Source organism: Arachis stenosperma, chromosome 6 (genome assembly GCF_014773155.1).
Source record: "Arachis stenosperma cultivar V10309 chromosome 6, arast.V10309.gnm1.PFL2, whole genome shotgun sequence".
Lineage (NCBI taxonomy): Eukaryota > Viridiplantae > Streptophyta > Magnoliopsida > Fabales > Fabaceae > Arachis > Arachis stenosperma.
Window position 1 is genome coordinate 141768223 of NC_080382.1, and position 16957 is coordinate 141785179.

The following is a 16957-nucleotide window of genomic DNA, read 5'->3' on the forward strand; positions in this document are numbered from 1 at the left end:
TAATTTTAAAAAAATTATTCTAAAAGATCGTTAGAGAGATTTAATTATTAAAATATTAATTTTTAACTGTTTATTTATTTATTTTTTATAATTTTTATATTAACAATTTTTAATTTTTTTTAATTTTAGTAATTTTTATTATTTATTTATTTTTTATTTTTATGATCTTTTGTCCTTTTTTTTTCTCGTTAGCTAAAGATCACAAAAATAAAAAAAAATAAATAAATAATTAATAAAAAATAATCAAATAATAAATATCTACCATTCAATTATTAGCAAGAGTATGAATGCATATTCAAATATCTTAATATTTTTTATTAATTTTATCCGAAATTGTTTCATGTATACGCTATTGTGGTGCACAGTGCACCTATATATAAACATGCTTAATATGTGCAAGATTCACCTGAAATAAAAATTGGAGCACTACTGCCTAAATGGCTCTTAGATGGCTTGTTCACTTAGCTTGCCATGTTTTGGGTACTACCCTATTGACAAAACTGCTAGAGAAGAATTGACCCAACAAGAGTATCCTACTACTTGTTTAGAGTTTCAAATGCCTTGGAAGATAGATTTGCTTCTTCAGCAGTATGGGCTAAGCTTCAAGGACACCCTTCATGACAAGAGGATTTTTTATAAAAAGATTTATTTTCTTATTATAAAAAGATTTTGTTTGTCTTCTTAAATATTATAAAAACATTTGGTCATTCTTACTAATTTTGGTATTAAAGATCCTTTTTATAATTAAATCTTCCTAACGGTTCTTTAGAATAATTTTCCTTTTTTTAAATGATATATTTTTAAAGGATTTTTTATAAAAATAAAAGTAATTTTATATTTGGATATCTTATGTAAAAAGATTTTTTTATTTATCAATTATATTTAGGTAAAATAAGATAAAAATATTTTTTTGTTAATTTATTATGTAAAAAATATTTTTTTTAAGAAAAAAATCTTTTAAAAAAATATAAATGGTAGCTTCTCAAAAAAAATTTTTTTAGTACTTTTATTTTTACTACTAAAAATTTATCAAACACATTAAAAAATTTATTAAAAAAATATTTTTTTATCAAAATAATAACACATAAATAAACATCTAATTAAAATTAGATTGATTCAGCCATTCAAGACCACTCTCACAAAAATAATCTTCGCTTTATTTGTACTATTCTCTTGCCAAAGCTAACTTAGTCCTCTGTCTGTATTAATTACCTCAAAAATAAGCAAGCAGGACTTTGAGAAGAAATGGAATCAAACCAAGGAATGGAATTAATCATACAAAAATGCTAGGTGTTTAATCCTTTCATAATTAAGTTTAATTAATTTATTTAAAAATAAAAATTCACACTACTTTTTCTTTCTTTTAATTCTTTTTACGTTTTTTTGTTGTTGTTGTTATTATGGCTATCTTTTTTTTCTTGATGTTATTATTGATGTTATTTATTGTTAATTTTTTTTCTTTTATTATTATTATCACCGTTCTCATTGTCTTCATCTTCTTCTCTTATAAATATTTATAAATTTTAATGTATAATATATGAATTTTAGTGTAAAACACATAAATTTTAATATACAATACAAATTTTTTTTAAAAACTACATGTCTAAAACATTTACACTCAATTAATAAAATATATATAATACATAAATTTGTATTCACAGCATACAAATCTTATTGCATAAGCATAACATAGAATTTTTGAAGTCTATTATAGAAATTATTGAAGGATTACATGTTTAAAATATTGAGTCATCCAATTAACAAAATATAAATAAAAATTTGTGTTATATCCAAAGATTTATGTATTATGCATATAAATATTTGTGTTATATCAATAAATTTGTGTTATATGTAAAATTTTATGTGATATATTTCTAAAATTTGTGTATTATATCAATAAATCTTTGTATTTTCTAACAAAAATTTGTGTACTATAAATGACGCGAAAAGAAAAACAAAATAATATATACACGCATTTTTTTTTTCTAGACTTTATACCAATTTAATTGAATTTGATTAAAAAAGGCCAGGACAAGTAGTACCATTCTAAATTATTTTGTTATAAGTTTGAATCTTTTAACAACCTTAAAATTGGTAATTTGTTATGTTTTTAAAGAAGTAAATATTATTGCTCCTTAATAATTTTTTTTTTAATTTTTGAGTATTTATTAAAAGGAAACAATATTTAATTATAATTCGAAAATTATTAATTATTTAAGTAATTAGTTTAAACATTATTATAAATAATAATTTGCTAATGTATCACATAAGATTAGATTATTTGCTATGAAAAGCAAGATATTAAACCTAGAGAGTAGAGCAGAGTTAGTAATACTAGATAAGAGTGGCAGAGAGAAGCAGTAAGAAGCTTTCACTTTCACATTCTTCAATTCTTGGAGGTCATGGACGATGAGCTTCTTGATGAAAAAGAACAAGAAGCCGAAGAAGAAGAAGAGAGTGTGGGCTCCAGCTTGACCATGGTCAAGGTCGCTGCTGCCAAAAAGTTCATCGAGAACCACTACAGAACCCACATGAAGAACATTCAAGACCGCAAGGAAAGGTAACCTATCCTTCCTAACCTAACCTAACCTAACCTAACCTCCAACACAACTATCTCTTCTGATTTTCTCATCAATTCGCTTCAATCGTTGTGATCTCTCTGGTGTGTTGAATTGGACTATAGTACTGATTTTGAATAAAATAAAATAAAATGCAATGCATGTGTTGAATCTGTGTGCGCAATCCTAAATTGCTAATTGAGGTAAAGGTAGTGTTAATTCAAGATGCTTTATTCGGTTGTTGTTGCGTGGTAGCTGATAGTTTTTTTAGTTCAGCTGATTCCTTTGTTGTTTATGTTCTGTTAGGGTTAATTATTTGATTTGTTAGGTTGGACTTAGGAGTTAAAAGTAATATAAGCTCCAATTGAGTGTAATGAAATAATGAATCCTTGATTTTTGCTATTCAATCTAGCTTCATTTATGAGGAGGACACATTGAGATTCAATGTTAGCTGATACCGCGTAGTATACAAACTATGTGCTTAAGACAGTACTGAAGTCCAAAACCTAGGAAAATCATCTGTTAGAAGGAGTGCTTAGTCATGGCGGTGACTTGATGGTGAGTATGAGCAATAATGCCTTTTTTACGTATCTGGGTTGAAGACAAAAATGGGAAAAACAACGAAGAGTAATGTTGCAGATCCAGAATTGTTGCTGAAAACCAAAAGAGAGTTGTTGGATAAGTTAAAAGAGTGAAATTCGCTCATCTTTCCAGAGGTTAAACATAATGTCACATAATTCTGGCGAAATTCTGGAAGTTGTATTCTGATTGTTTAAGATTTTCCAAAATGCCTTAGCCAGCTATATCTATTTTGATGATTGAACTAGGCTCAAACCAGATAAGGAAATAGGGTAATGACAAGAAATATTATCCCCTTTGATCACCTAAGATGTTATGTTTTCCATCTCATTGGAAATGACACAACAACAATAGTCTTTAACAACACTATCTAATTTTGTTACATAATTGGTTCCTCCTTTTATAGTTATACATATCCATATGTGGATTTCTTGTTTTATTTTATTAGGTCAATGGTGAATGCTAATTTGTACAATCATTTATGATCTAGAGAAATTTAGACCAATAGAAATATATCGGCTAATATTTACTCGCTCTGTCCAAATTTATTGTCCTTTCTTAAAAGTTTATTTGGTCCCAAATAATTGTCCATTTAGAAAGATTAGAGAATATTAATTAATTTTTTTCCATCAGTAACCCTATAAAATGAATGAGAAGGTACGGGGAAAGAGATGATAAGTATTGAACAAAAAATAAGGATAAGTTGTACACTCGCTTAAATTTATCAAAATTAAGATGTTTTCAATCATTTCCTTAATCCATATGCTGATATCTGTAATTATAACTGGACAATTATTTTGCATTGAAGGGACTACGGAGATTAATAAGGCTATTGAACTTCTCTAAGATTGCAATTTTTTAATTTTAGTAGTTTTTATACTTCTTATTTGTCCTAAACCTCTTATTTTTGTGCTATTCAGTAACCAACTAAATTGGCACTTGATGTTAGAATTTATTAAGGTATGGCTTCTAAATAATGATACACACATATAGGCCAACTCAATATCCTAACTAGACATAAATGGCATATCTATGCAATAGATTGAACTTTCTGGTCTTGGCTAATGATTCAAGATGTTTCTTCAGTTTCCCATGTGTCTCTGACTGAAAAAACACACATCTCTTCCAATTTCTTGCCATATTGGATGGTTTCTCATTATAACAAGGTGCTTTTAGTAGGCACGAATGAATGACTTGAGATCATCATATTTCTTAAATTTCTCAAAAGAGATTAAGAATAAATGGGCTGTGTACAAGCATGATCCAAGACAGGGCATAATGCGTGTTTGCCGTATAGTTGGCATGTTGTTCTTCTAGAAATTATAGTGTGATCTTATCTCATCAGGGAAAACATTTGCACTTTTTCTTCCTTTGGTGAGTTTCAAAAGAAAAAAAGGAATTAGGAATTGCTAATAATGCAATTTACACATCTCTTGCATGAGATCCCTGTTAGTAGCCATGTTTAATATACCTCCTTACGGTAGTCTCCAATGTGATGCAGATCTCTTGTTCAGTGTCTTTTGGTGTTTCTGATCCTGACATTTTTTTTTCTTATTATAGACGTTGGGTTTTAGAAAGAAAATTAGCTTCTTCAGATGTGCCAAATGAGGAACGGATCAACCTCATCAAAGATTTAGAGAGAAAGGAGACAGAATATATGCGATTGAAAAGGCACAAGATATGTGTTGATGATTTTGAGCTCTTAACAATCATTGGAAGGGGGGCCTATGGAGAGGTCCGGACTTTCTCTTTGCATATGTATTTGTGCATGAAGCAGTTCTTGTTAAATATGCAATTAATCATTATTTGGTGTGTGCATTGATTTTCTGACTTTGTGCTTATAATTAATCTTATCTTCTGTAACTCATTTAATTACAGGTTAGACTATGTCGGGAAAAAAAGTCTGGAAACATTTATGCCATGAAAAAGCTGAAGAAATCTGAAATGCTCAAGAAAGGCCAGGTGAGATATATATTATCTGATTAAACAAAATCAGTTACTAATATCTAAAGGATACAGTATTGATTTTTCATTCTAGATAGTCCTTTTAAATTCGTTGTTGTAGAAAACTTTTATTAGTCTATACATGATTTATTATCAGGTCCTACTGTCTCTGTTTAGGATAATTGCCAAGTCATTGGATCCGTAGCACAATGCATAGTATCCCTTTTTCTTACTTGACATCGTTCATTTTCTATAGGTGGAACATGTTAGAGCTGAGAGGAACTTGCTGGCTGAAGTAGCCAGTCATTGCATCGTGAAACTTTACTACTCATTTCAAGATGCCGAGTACTTGTATTTAATTATGGAGTATCTGCCTGGGGGTGATATGATGACTCTTCTAATTAGGGAAGAAACCTTAAGTGAAGATATTGCTAGATTTTACATTGCACAAAGTGTTCTAGCCATAGAGTCTATTCATAGGCATGGTTACATTCACAGGTTTGTTCAATTTGGCTGTGCTTATGATGTTGTTGACCTAATTTATTCATTGATGATGATGATGATTTATTAGGTGGTAATGTAGATAGGTTTAATGTGCTAAGAAGTTCTATTGATTTTCATCTTTACAGAGATATAAAACCTGATAACCTACTCTTGGACAAAAATGGTCACATGAAGCTCTCAGATTTTGGCCTCTGTAAGCCTCTTGACTGTACCACCTTGTATACACTGCATGAAAATCAGGTCATGGATGACAGAAATTTAGCAGAGCCAATGGATATTGATGGATCTATTCCTGGCATGGATAAGCATACCAGTTGGAGAAATCCACGTGAGCAGCTTGAGCATTGGCAGATGAACAGGAGAAAGTTGGTATGCCATAAAATTTATTGATAGTTCGATATATTGTTGCAGTGTGGCAGAAGATATGTTGCCAATCATGTTATTTAGCTTAAATTACTACGTATCGATATCTTTTTAAGATCCTTGTAATATGAATGTACATTCTTATCTCAAGAGTAATGTTCAGCTTTGCTTATTTATTTCTTCATGACAAGAAAGGCTTTGCTGAAGATGAAGAGCAAATATTGTTTACTTGTGTCTGAGAAATGAAGTTTGGATGAATTTAATTAGTCCTTGTCATCTTGTAAAAAATTAATGATGTGTGTTGTGGAAAGGAAGATTAAATCCTATTTTGTAGAATGGAATCCCATGCCTTTTTATAAGATGTTTTTCATTTAGGTATGAGAATCTGTCATTCTATGAAAGCACTATCATCTTTCTGCATATTAACATGATGCTATGTTATATTTATAAGACTGAACTGCACATGATAATGTAGTCTAGTGTTACTTGTGCTGAATATTGTAAATATATATTTTGTATAAACATATTACTTGATCATGGATTTAGCACCTTTAAAATTGTCATGTGGTAATAAAATCCAATTCAATGCTAAAGAAATTTCCTGTTGCTACCAGAGAGTATTCATCTCTCTAGGTGATATTGCATTTTGATAGCATTGTATATAATTTCTTTTTCCTTTTTTTCTTTTTGTCTAATAGCTGGTATGTAATGCCTTTTGGCGGTTATGTTTCTTGTTATCTTTGCAAGGCCTTTTCTACAGTGGGAACACCAGACTACATTGCTCCCGAAGTACTTCTGAAGAAAGGATATGGAATGGAATGTGACTGGTTAGTTCTTACCAATGTTTTTGACCTTGTATTATTTTTTTTCGGAAAACAATTATTGAGCTTGTTCTTCTTAGACCAGCATGATAAACTTTTACAATATGTCCACCTTATTCCTATATTCTATATATCTATACCCATATTCAGTTGTATTTATTTCATGCAAACAGGTGGTCACTGGGAGCAATAATGTATGAAATGCTAGTTGGTTACCCTCCATTTTACTCGGAAAACCCTATGACTACCTGCAGAAAGGTAACATTCTTAATTGTCTTTAAATTTTTACTTTTTTATTTTTTAAGAAAAGTACTTTTTTCACTCAAAAACGCCAATCCAAACTAACAATCTAAGTGTTCCTATTTTTTACAATAGTGTTTTGTTGTGAAACCTAAGAATTGCACTTACAATCAAACTATTAGACGATAGTCTAATTTGTATCCAACCAATTTATTTATTACACTTTATTTGACTATCATTTTTCTTCTTCTGGCTGCTGCTCATTTTTCACCATTCTAGTTTTGCTATTATGAGTCATTGTTCATACTAATTTTCTTTTATCATTCAATCAACTGCTGGCAGATTGTTCATTGGAGAAATTTCTTAAGGTTTTCAGAAGATGCACAGTTGTCTCCAGAAGCTAAGGATCTAATATGCAGATTGATGTGTGATGTTGACCATAGGTTAGGTACTCGAGGGGTGCATGAAATCAAGGTAAGGTGTTCACTATTGCTGTGTCGAATTTTTCCTTATTCATCTACTAATATTCATTATATTTTGACCAGGCTCATCCTTGGTTCAATGGTGTAGAGTGGGATAAACTGTATGAAATGGAGGCAGCATTCAAACCACAAGTTGTTGGAGAGCTAGATACTCAGAACTTCATGAAATTTGATGAAGTATTAACAACTTTTCTATGCCATCGTCATTGTTTCCTCTTTTCTATGAACCATAATCTATCCCATCTAATCTGACAATTCTTAGATGTTGTCCATGGTCTACTTTTTCCTTATAATCAGTTGAAAGGAGTTGCTTCAATTTTATGAGCAAAGTGTCTGGTTATATGACTAAGAAGTTAAAACTAGGAGCATTATATCAATCACAGTTCCTCTTATTATCTTGTATGTGTTTTTAGCCAAATCCTACCGATTTTCACAGAGGCTTCTTCTCTAAATTGTTAGGTTGATCCACCAACAAACGAAAGGCTTGGATCAGGAACCTCCCGGAAGGTACACTTGCTTTGTATTGATTTTTGTATACTATTGTGAAAAATATACTACATATGATAGTTAGTAGCTCAGTGCAGTGGCAAGTGATAATAGTTTTCGAAAATTATATACTACATATGAAAAATATAAACTCTGCACAGCTACAAGACCAGTGTGATATTTTATAGGCCTGAATGTTGGGCAGTGAACAACCACGAAGAAAATATGTTAAATATAGCAAAGATGAGGATGCTATGATGGATTAGTGAATACAGTAAATAAGATAGAATTTGGGATGGATATATGAAGAGAAAGTTAAGGTGGCAACATTGTGGAAAGTATGGTAGAATACCTTCTTTAGTGGTTTCGACCAGTGTGGAAAAGATTTGAAGAGGCATCAGTAAGGAAAGTAGATCAGACAGAAGATAGTAAGAACTAAGAACATCTATAGATAGAGGAGATAGGCTTAGAAAAATCATAGGCAGAACTATTAACAGTGGTACAGAATTTTCTCTCTTATTATTTTAGTAATCCATTAAATATGCCATTCAATAACTTTTTCATTTTAGTTTTTTCTTTCTCCCACAATTCAATTATATTCTGTAAATAATCAAACTGTGTTAAACAAGTAATTTTGTATATTTTGATATTCCACCTCCACTTAATTCATGCAGATGCCCAAAGATCTAAACTTTGTTGGTTACACTTACAAAAACTTCGACGCTGTAAAAGGGCTGTGTCAAGGTATGACTGTCAGCTTGTTATTTCTTATAGAATGTTGCATAGTTGAACTTGAAAATCTGTTATTTACACATTTCGCTATGGGAAATGTGAAATTTGTATGTTTGTGAAGCTACCTTCATTTGATTCTTCAGTTAACAAAGTTATGTAGTATCCTTGGGCTAAAAGTTTTTAACCTTTAATTTGCCTTACAAAAATAAACTCTTTTCTTTGCCGGAAAGTTTTTTGTAAAGATTTTGAACCACATTCAAGATCTTGCTGGGTCGAATTATTCTAACACTCACTGAATGTAATATAGAAGACTAAACAATTACACAAGTCATCTTGAATCATAATAGGATGGGGTTCTGAAAATTGAGTCTAAAAGCTCTAAATTGGGACTACGAAACCCAGTGAGGGTGAAAGTGAAAACCGAGAATTAGATCCTAACAGAATCCAAAGTAAGTGCTAAGGTTATTTGGTTTGTCCCTAGTAGTTGGGATGACCAAAGTAAGTTGAGATAAACTTATAGCTGATTTCTTAATGGGTCCGTTGTAAATTTCTTTTTCCATTTACAACCATGTGCTGTGTGCCTAGGTATTTCTATCTTAATCAACTCTTTCCATTTTGTTTGTTGGGTAAGCTAAAATTAATTGTAAATTTGCAGGAGAGTCCATGCAAGAAATTTCTTCTAAATGGCCAGTTGAGGAAACGGGATTGCAAATGCTTGCATCATCCGGTGATCCCATGTTACCATAGGACAATGCAACGATGCATACCATGCATCAAGGTAATCCAATGATTCAAATTTGGTGTATAATAGATAGCTTAGTGCATGATTCGAATCTGTACCTCTGGATTACCTTAATCCTGGTGCATCTAAGACGTTGCCGGTACAATACTAGGAATTTGTGCAATATGCATATTAAGCCCATCTTTGAGGTTCTAGTAAACCCCCTTGGGCTTAAATATTTTGCCAAAAACATCATATTCTCTTATAGTTAAGTTTCCAACTGTGTGTACAGTAAGTAGTTGAACAGCATTCTCTAAGCTGAGTGCTCCATGGCTGCCCAGGTTGGCAATTTGGCATGTTTAAGCCATGCCTTCTCTAGTGGCAGTTTATGTTTTAATAGTTAAATTATAGACAAATGACCGAGGAACTTAGAAGAATGCATCCTGATGAAATTATTCAGTTTTATGTTGTATACATTTATGGGAAAGAGGCACACGTTTATCTATGAAGAAATTCTGATTGAGGATTATTTGTGAGTGTTGTTCACCTTCATTTTCTTCTTCATGGCGATTCATGACTATCTTTGCTCACTTATGATTTAATGTCATACCCAAAAAGGGAGAAAAAAAAGGGTCACGTATGATTGGACATTTGCTTTTGAATTGGACCTATTTAGTATTCCCTATGTTAACTATCTCCTTATGTGTGTGTGTGTGTGTGTGAAGGGAATGATAAAGTTGTATATAAAAAGAAACAGCAAGAACGAGAAGAAAGGATTTACTAAATCTGAATGTATATATATGTGTTTTGCTTAGATTTTTCCGACTCACAAATAAATCAGTCGATTAAGCTCATCAATAATCTCAATTTTGGGAGTAGATGCAGCTCTTCATGGTGGGTTGTTCAAGGGATTTACAGTAGTGCGATTCTATGATCAAAGGAAGCTTTAAACAATTTTTTGTATCAACAATATGAGAATCACAATTCACAACTTGTGCAAGAGTACATGCATATGTACCAATATGACTAGGGCGTCGAATTTCAGTTCATAAAATGAAATTCTCACTTGATTGCTTTTGTTCGTGTCCTTGAAGATGGTTTGAATGAATAGGTGATTGAATTCAAGTATGGTTTATACTCCGTAAAGGACGTTTGTTATTAACTTTCTCAAATGCCATTAGAACGAATGTGCTAGAGGCAAATGTTGCAGAGAGTGTTCGGAGAAAAAAATTTATCATCCATTTGTGTTTATAGAAAAATTCTTATTTATATAGACCATGGAGGACTGGAGGTTCGCATTGATAATCACAAAATAATTAAAGAAGATTGAGAAGATATAATTTGAAAAATATGAAGGATTAGGTGTAATAAAGTAAGAATTTTTTTTTGTTAAGTGGATTGGATAACTCTTAAGTCTTAATTTTAGGCATTACATCCATGCATTACACACTACACGGGTACACACTATTAATATTGTCATCTGACCAGAGAATTTTAATATTTTATATCCTATATAGGATAATAAAATCTCTCGTTTTCATTTCTTCAACCGTGCTACATATATCTTGTACAATTGGTTATTTACTTATTTATACGGTGATTCAGCCGACTTAGGGCATGTAATTAACTAATTATGTGCAATTTTTGTTAGAGGTTGTTTGCATTCGGTCTAAAACTTAGTATGGTTAAATAAAAGGTCATGTAGTGTAGTGGAATAAATTATTTAAAAAATGCATGATTTTTTTTTTTTGTAAATCTCCTCCAAAAATATGTGCATTTATATGCACTTAAGAAACCCGTACACCAATCGTCTTTTTAAAGAACATATGCATAAAAAAATAAAAAATGTATTTAAAAGTTTGTCTGTCATTAGTTTTGATTCAAATCTAAATAACAGTAGTCACCAAAAAAAAAAATTCTAAATAACAGTATTTCATAAATATATAATATGTATTAAAATATCAAAATTTTTATATACATTTTTATGTGTATATTTTTTACTTATAATATTAAGTGATTGATAAAAAAAGAAAAAATTATTTTTTATATTATAAAAGGAAGATATAATACTTAGTAGTGTACTAAAAATTGATACGAATAATCGAAAATGCTTTTTTTTTTAAAAAAATACTTGTTTGATAAAAAAGATTTGTAGGAACAAAATATACAAAGATTGAATATTTTATAAAAATTAAAAACTTATTAAAGTCTAAAATAAATAAATAAAAATGTTGACATATCTTTCAATACTCACCTAAAAATTGTGGGTTCGAGTCTCACTCCTAACTTTGGAAAAATAAATAAGGTAAAGTATATTTTTTGTTTCTGAAGTTTGGTAAAAATTTTAAAAATACTCATAAATTTTATTTTGTTTCAATTTTGTTCCAAAAATTTTCTATTTGTATCAAATATATCATTGGCAGCTAATTTTTTAAAAAATTTAAAGCCAATTCAACAATAATTTTATAACTATAACCCTCAATATACAAATCAAACATAATTTTCATGTATTATTATTAGATTAATCTTAAATTTTTTTAAAATTTAGCTGTCAACAATATATTTGATGTAAATTGAAAATTTTTAGGACAAAATAAAATATAATGATATTTTTAAAACTTTTGACAAATTGAAGGACAAAAATGTACTTTACCTAATAAATAAATAAATGAAAATGTTGACAATTATAAACTTATGGAATATGTGTAGTATAGGTATTACCGTATTAGAGTATAAAATAAATAAAAATTTTGACAATTTTGGAAAATAAAATAATGACAAAAAGAAGAACATGCTTGTCTGCATCTTCTTATTCTTTCTCACCAAAGTCACCTACCTCATCTTTGGAAGTGCATTAAGCAAAGGATAAAAAAAACAAGCATAACAAGGAGTCAACAAAACCGCTTCATTTCGTTCCAAATCACAATTCCTGTTTCATCAAAACCAAAGCTAATTTTTCGGGTGTTCCTCGTTCCATCAGATTCACGCTGCACCAGCCACAACCACCGAATACTTATTTTTCAGTGAGTTCTTTCATTCATAAGCTTCAACTTTCAATTTTACTTTATTGCTCTTAGATTAGTGGTTCAAATCATGTAAAGTTTGTAACTTTCTTTGCGGAACAACAATGGGTTTTTCTCAGAATTCTTGCTTGCTGTGTATTTTGATGTATCCTAGCTAGGAGCTATGATATGATGATTATGGTGGTTGTGTTTATATCTGATTGTAATTTATATGGTTTGTTACTTTGTTATAGGTCACGAATATCCTAAATTGATTCATCCGTGAAACATCTAGTGTGATGGGTTGATAGAATTTGTTAGGTGTTTTTCTATATTTACCAATTTGTTCAATCTTCAATGCCAATAAGATGATAAAATCAAAGTTTGAGTGTGGGGATCAAGATGTTGATGGTGGTGATGTTGGAGAAGCTAACTGTGAAGATGGTCGGTTACTGCGTGACATTGAGGAAATAAGCAGAGCCCTTTACTTGAACAAGGCCCCTTCTAAGGGCTTGTTCTCTTCGTCAAATATTCGATCCAAATCTGCTGAGAAAACTCGTGTAGCAAAGCCAAAAGTTCAATTTGCTCCAGGATATGTTAGGGATGATCTGTTTGTTAAGGACAAGAAGTTGTCTTCAGCATGGAATTGGAAGAAGCCCTTGAAAGCTTTGACCCATATTGGTAGTCAGAAGTTCCATTGTTGTTTTAATCTCCATGTCCACTCGGTTCAAGGGTTGCCGTCGAATTTCAATGGCATTAGTTTGCGTGTTCATTGGAAAAGGAAAAACAGCAGTTTGCAGACACGCTCGTCAATGGTTTTTGGCGGTGCTGTTGAGTTTGATGAAACTTTGGCCCATAAGTGCTCGGTATACGGTAGCGGCAGTGGGACTAGTCATTCCGTGAAGTATGATTCTAAGCGTTTCATGATTTATGTTTCTATTGTTGGGGCACCTCAAGTTGACATAGGGCATCATGAGGTAGATCTCACAAGACTTTTGCCTCTAACTTTGGAGGCATTAAGGGGCGACAATAGTTCAGGGAAATGGACCACAAGTTTTAGATTGGCAGGAAGCGCTATGGGAGCTAGCCTACATGTTAGTTTCAGTTATCAAGTCTTAAATGATGAATTGATGAAATTCGGTGGTAGCAATCCAAATGTTCTCAACCATATTAATTTGGAGGCTAGCAGGTCTAGTACCGCAGACAATGCTGTGGATTTTGGTTATAGCAATAGGGACATAAAGTCTTGGCAATCTGGGAGCTATGCTCATGAGCTGCAAAATAGATTGGTTGTCCCTGATTCAGATGATGCAACATCGTGCAATGAATTATTGCTGAATTCTGGCTCAGGTCTTTCGAAGTCAATCAGTTTATTATATCAGAAACTTGATGAGCAGTACTTGGATGATCCAGCCTGGATAGACTCGAAAGATTTGGAACCAATTAGGACCAAAATTCCTCTGAAATCGGAGTTTCCTGAAGAATCATTGAACATGAGTGTGATGACACAGAGTCTGATGACACTGAGTTTTCCATTATTGAACAGGGTGTAGAAACATCAGATGGTAATTCCATGCAACCTGATCAGGAAAGAACTAAAACAATTGATGTATCTACGGTTGAAATCATTAATGTGGATGAGATTATTAAGGACGACGACATAGATTTAGACAGAAACACAAGATGTGATTCAAGGGATAACATATGTCATAGTTGCTTGAACGGGGCGATTGCAGATGACAGCAAACTTAACTGCAGTAGCACATGTGCCGATCAAACTTCCATGAAAGCAGTGGATACAGCTCATGAGACATCACCGGAGTTGGTAGTTTTAGATAACTTGGATGCTTTATGGCCAATGCATGAGTTTCTACATCACGAACAACACCAGTTGAGTCTCCAGTCTGATTATAAAACACATAGAACATTGAAAAAGTCACATAGCTTGGATGATTTCACTGAATCTGTGGCAAATGATTTCTTGAACATGCTTGCTACGGAGAGTGACACGTTTGACTTGGGTTGCCATGGTGATCCACAATCTCCTAGAGAACAGCTTTTAAGCCAGTTTGTAGAAGAGGCTCTGTCTTCAGGTAACTTCAGTCTTTATTTCGATGCAAATAAGGAGGAATTGGGAATAGATATAGATACACTTGGAGAGGGTAGGGAAGATTTTGCTGCGGATTCTGAATTGTCTTTAACTATTCAATCTGCTGAGGAGGATCATGAAAGGGCGAGTCGGTTATTACTCCATAGAAGGAATGCTAAAATGCTTGAAGATCTAGAGACCGACTCATTGATGCAACAATGGGGATTAAATGAAAAGGACTTTGAAGATTCTCCTGGAACGTGGTCCGGTGGATTTGGAAGTCCAATTGAGTTACCGAATGAAGAATCATTGATGTTACCTTCAATTGAAGAAGGGCTTGGTTCATTTGTTGAAACAAAGGATGGAGGCTTTCTCAAGTCCATGAGTCCTTCCCTCTTCAGACATGCTAAAAATGGTGGGAAGCTAATCGTTCAAGCTTCTAATCCACTTATTCTACCTGCAGAAATGGGTAATGATGTTTTGGAGATACTTCTGCATATGGCATCTGATGGAGTTGAGGATCTGTATAATCATATCTACAAATTAATGCCTTTGCAAGATATCACTGGAAAATCGATTAAGCGAATTGCGTGGGAAGCTACAACTGACATGAGATCTCCTAGAAGGTTAGGAAGTGCTTTAGTGGCCTTATTGAATTATTATTATTATTATTATTATTATTATTATTATTATTATTATTATTATTATTATTTTCAAGTTACCATCTTATATTCATGTTTGTTTTGTTTCTCTTGGAATTTTGATATGGAGTTTGAAGTACTAGACATTCACCGGTTAATTGGTGACCAATATTCTTGCCCCAGAAGTTAGTTCAAAGGGGGAGAATGGCCGAAGCTATTTCTATAAAGGCTATTTGGTCATATTCCTACACACTGCACAATGTGAAACTCAACAGTTTTATTCAAATATTATTAGCTTCTATTTTATATTTTCTGATTTCCTTTTCTTAAATGTTATTGCAGGCATGAATTTCCACATGGTTATGTAATTAATCAAGGCATAGACTTCAATTCCTTATCCCTAGAAGCTATAGCTCCTATAGCTATTGGTATGATTGAAACCCTTTTGATAGAAGGGTTAAGAGTACAATCTGGCATGTCGACTGTGGCGGCACCATCAAGCATTCGTCCCCAGCAGCATACGGGGATTGTTGATGTTAATGGATTGATAGGTCTGTCAGTGACATTGGATCAGTGGTTGGGATTGGATTCTGGGATTATTGAAGGAGATTTGGAGCAAATTTTAAAGGTCCTTAAAGCTCATCATTCGAAAATATCAGAATTAGACGATGAAGTGTTGGAAAAGGCCATGGACAGGGTAAGAATATATGGCAGCGAATACAGACTCTTTGGAAACCACATAACAGTGGCTTGCATGATCCAGCTTAGGGATCCCCTACGAAATTACGAACCTGTTGGCGTTCCGATGCTGGTTTTAACTCAAGTCGAAAGGGTTCACATACACGATGATGAATCGTCGCGATCCCTCAGCATTTTTCTTGAAAGACAGGATGAGGGAGCTGAGAATGAGGCCCTGCAAAATGATTCAAATGATGTAGAAAACTCAGCACCCCAGTTCAGATTTAAGACCAGTGAGATTCATCTTGCCAGTGTTACAACCAACGAAGCCGGGAAAAGGAAACTATGGGGTACCGGAGCTCAGCGGCAATCTGCATTCCGATGGTTGCGCACCACCGGCATGGATAGTAGTAGTACTACTAAACATTCAACTTCGAAGTCAAAGGCAATCGTTAGATCGTTCCCATTGTTGACCAACAAGTTGCTGAATGAGGATATTTTATGGAGCATTTCTTGTGTTCATGATAACAAGAGGACTAGTGCTGAAAATGTACACATTCGGAACCCTGATATTATCTTTTCCAAATTGAACTAACAGATAATTTTTTGACATGCCATGTTAGCCAATTTAGGGGAAAAAATGTTCCTCTTTGTAGATAGTTTATACTAATTGGTAGATATTTTGTTATCTGGGAATGAAGTTATACGAATCAATTAGTTCAAACTCTGAGATATATTGAACTTTCTCAGAATGTCATAAATTCACCAAGTTATGTTTGGTGCATGAGGCATTAAGATAATTTCAATGGTGTGAATCTAATAGAAATTACTGGTTTAAAATTATGCTAAAGTTTACACCATTGAATTATCTTGATGCATGATACAAATGGGTTCAACTTGGTGCATCATGAAGATATTTTGAGTGAAAAGTTGGTTGAAGGTGATTACAGTTGTAACTGATTGAATAACAAAATACCTTCTTGAAAGTTTTGATAATCACTTTTTCTTTCGGTCGAGTATTATATGTAATTTAAAAATTATTAGTACATTAGTCTAGTTGTAAAAAAAAAAAAAAAAATATTCCATTTCCTAAAGCTGATGACTCAATGATTGCATA

The 16957-nt window shown here is 32.4% G+C and overlaps 2 protein-coding genes across 3 annotated transcripts; both read left to right on the forward strand.

Moving 5' to 3' along the window:
* Window positions 1-2315: 2315 nt before the first annotated feature.
* On the forward strand, window positions 2316-9959 carry LOC130935441 (uncharacterized). Of its 2 annotated transcripts, XM_057865189.1 has the most exons (12): window positions 2316-2560; window positions 4698-4872; window positions 5016-5099; window positions 5338-5579; window positions 5711-5954; window positions 6696-6775; window positions 6943-7027; window positions 7352-7483; window positions 7555-7668; window positions 7951-7998; window positions 8652-8721; window positions 9365-9959. In XM_057865189.1, exons 1-12 carry the CDS (start codon window positions 2403-2405, stop codon window positions 9454-9456), a joined length of 1524 nt encoding a protein of 507 aa, XP_057721172.1. In that variant the 5' UTR covers window positions 2316-2402; the 3' UTR covers window positions 9457-9959. The 2 variants fall into 2 exon arrangements, with proteins under 2 accessions (XP_057721172.1, XP_057721173.1); XM_057865190.1 differs by lacking the exon at window positions 4698-4872 and having other exon boundaries at window positions 2357-2560.
* A 2274-nt stretch (window positions 9960-12233) lies between these two features.
* Window positions 12234-16550, forward strand: LOC130935463 (protein PLASTID MOVEMENT IMPAIRED 1-RELATED 1-like). The gene is made up of 3 exons (XM_057865219.1): window positions 12234-12453; window positions 12687-15147; window positions 15505-16550. Exons 2-3 carry the CDS (start codon window positions 14006-14008, stop codon window positions 16433-16435), a joined length of 2073 nt encoding a protein of 690 aa, XP_057721202.1. The 5' UTR covers window positions 12234-12453; window positions 12687-14005; the 3' UTR covers window positions 16436-16550.
* The last annotated feature ends 407 nt before the right edge of the window (window positions 16551-16957 follow it).

What these genes read in the sequence shown, in the direction of transcription:
- LOC130935441 (XM_057865189.1), top strand. Translation starts at nt 2,403, where the DNA reads ATGGACGATGAGCTTCTTGATGAAAAAGAACAAGAAGCCGAAGAAGAA. An exon ending in TATGGAATGGAATGTGACTG is followed by an intron (nt 6,776 to 6,942) that starts GTTAGTTCTTAC and finishes TCATGCAAACAG; the next exon opens with GTGGTCACTGGGAGCAATAA. An exon ending in CTATGACTACCTGCAGAAAG is followed by an intron (nt 7,028 to 7,351) that starts GTAACATTCTTA and finishes AACTGCTGGCAG; the next exon opens with ATTGTTCATTGGAGAAATTT.
- LOC130935463 (XM_057865219.1), top strand. Translation starts at nt 14,006, where the DNA reads ATGCAACCTGATCAGGAAAGAACTAAAACAATTGATGTATCTACGGTT. An exon ending in GACATGAGATCTCCTAGAAG is followed by an intron (nt 15,148 to 15,504) that starts GTTAGGAAGTGC and finishes ATGTTATTGCAG; the next exon opens with GCATGAATTTCCACATGGTT.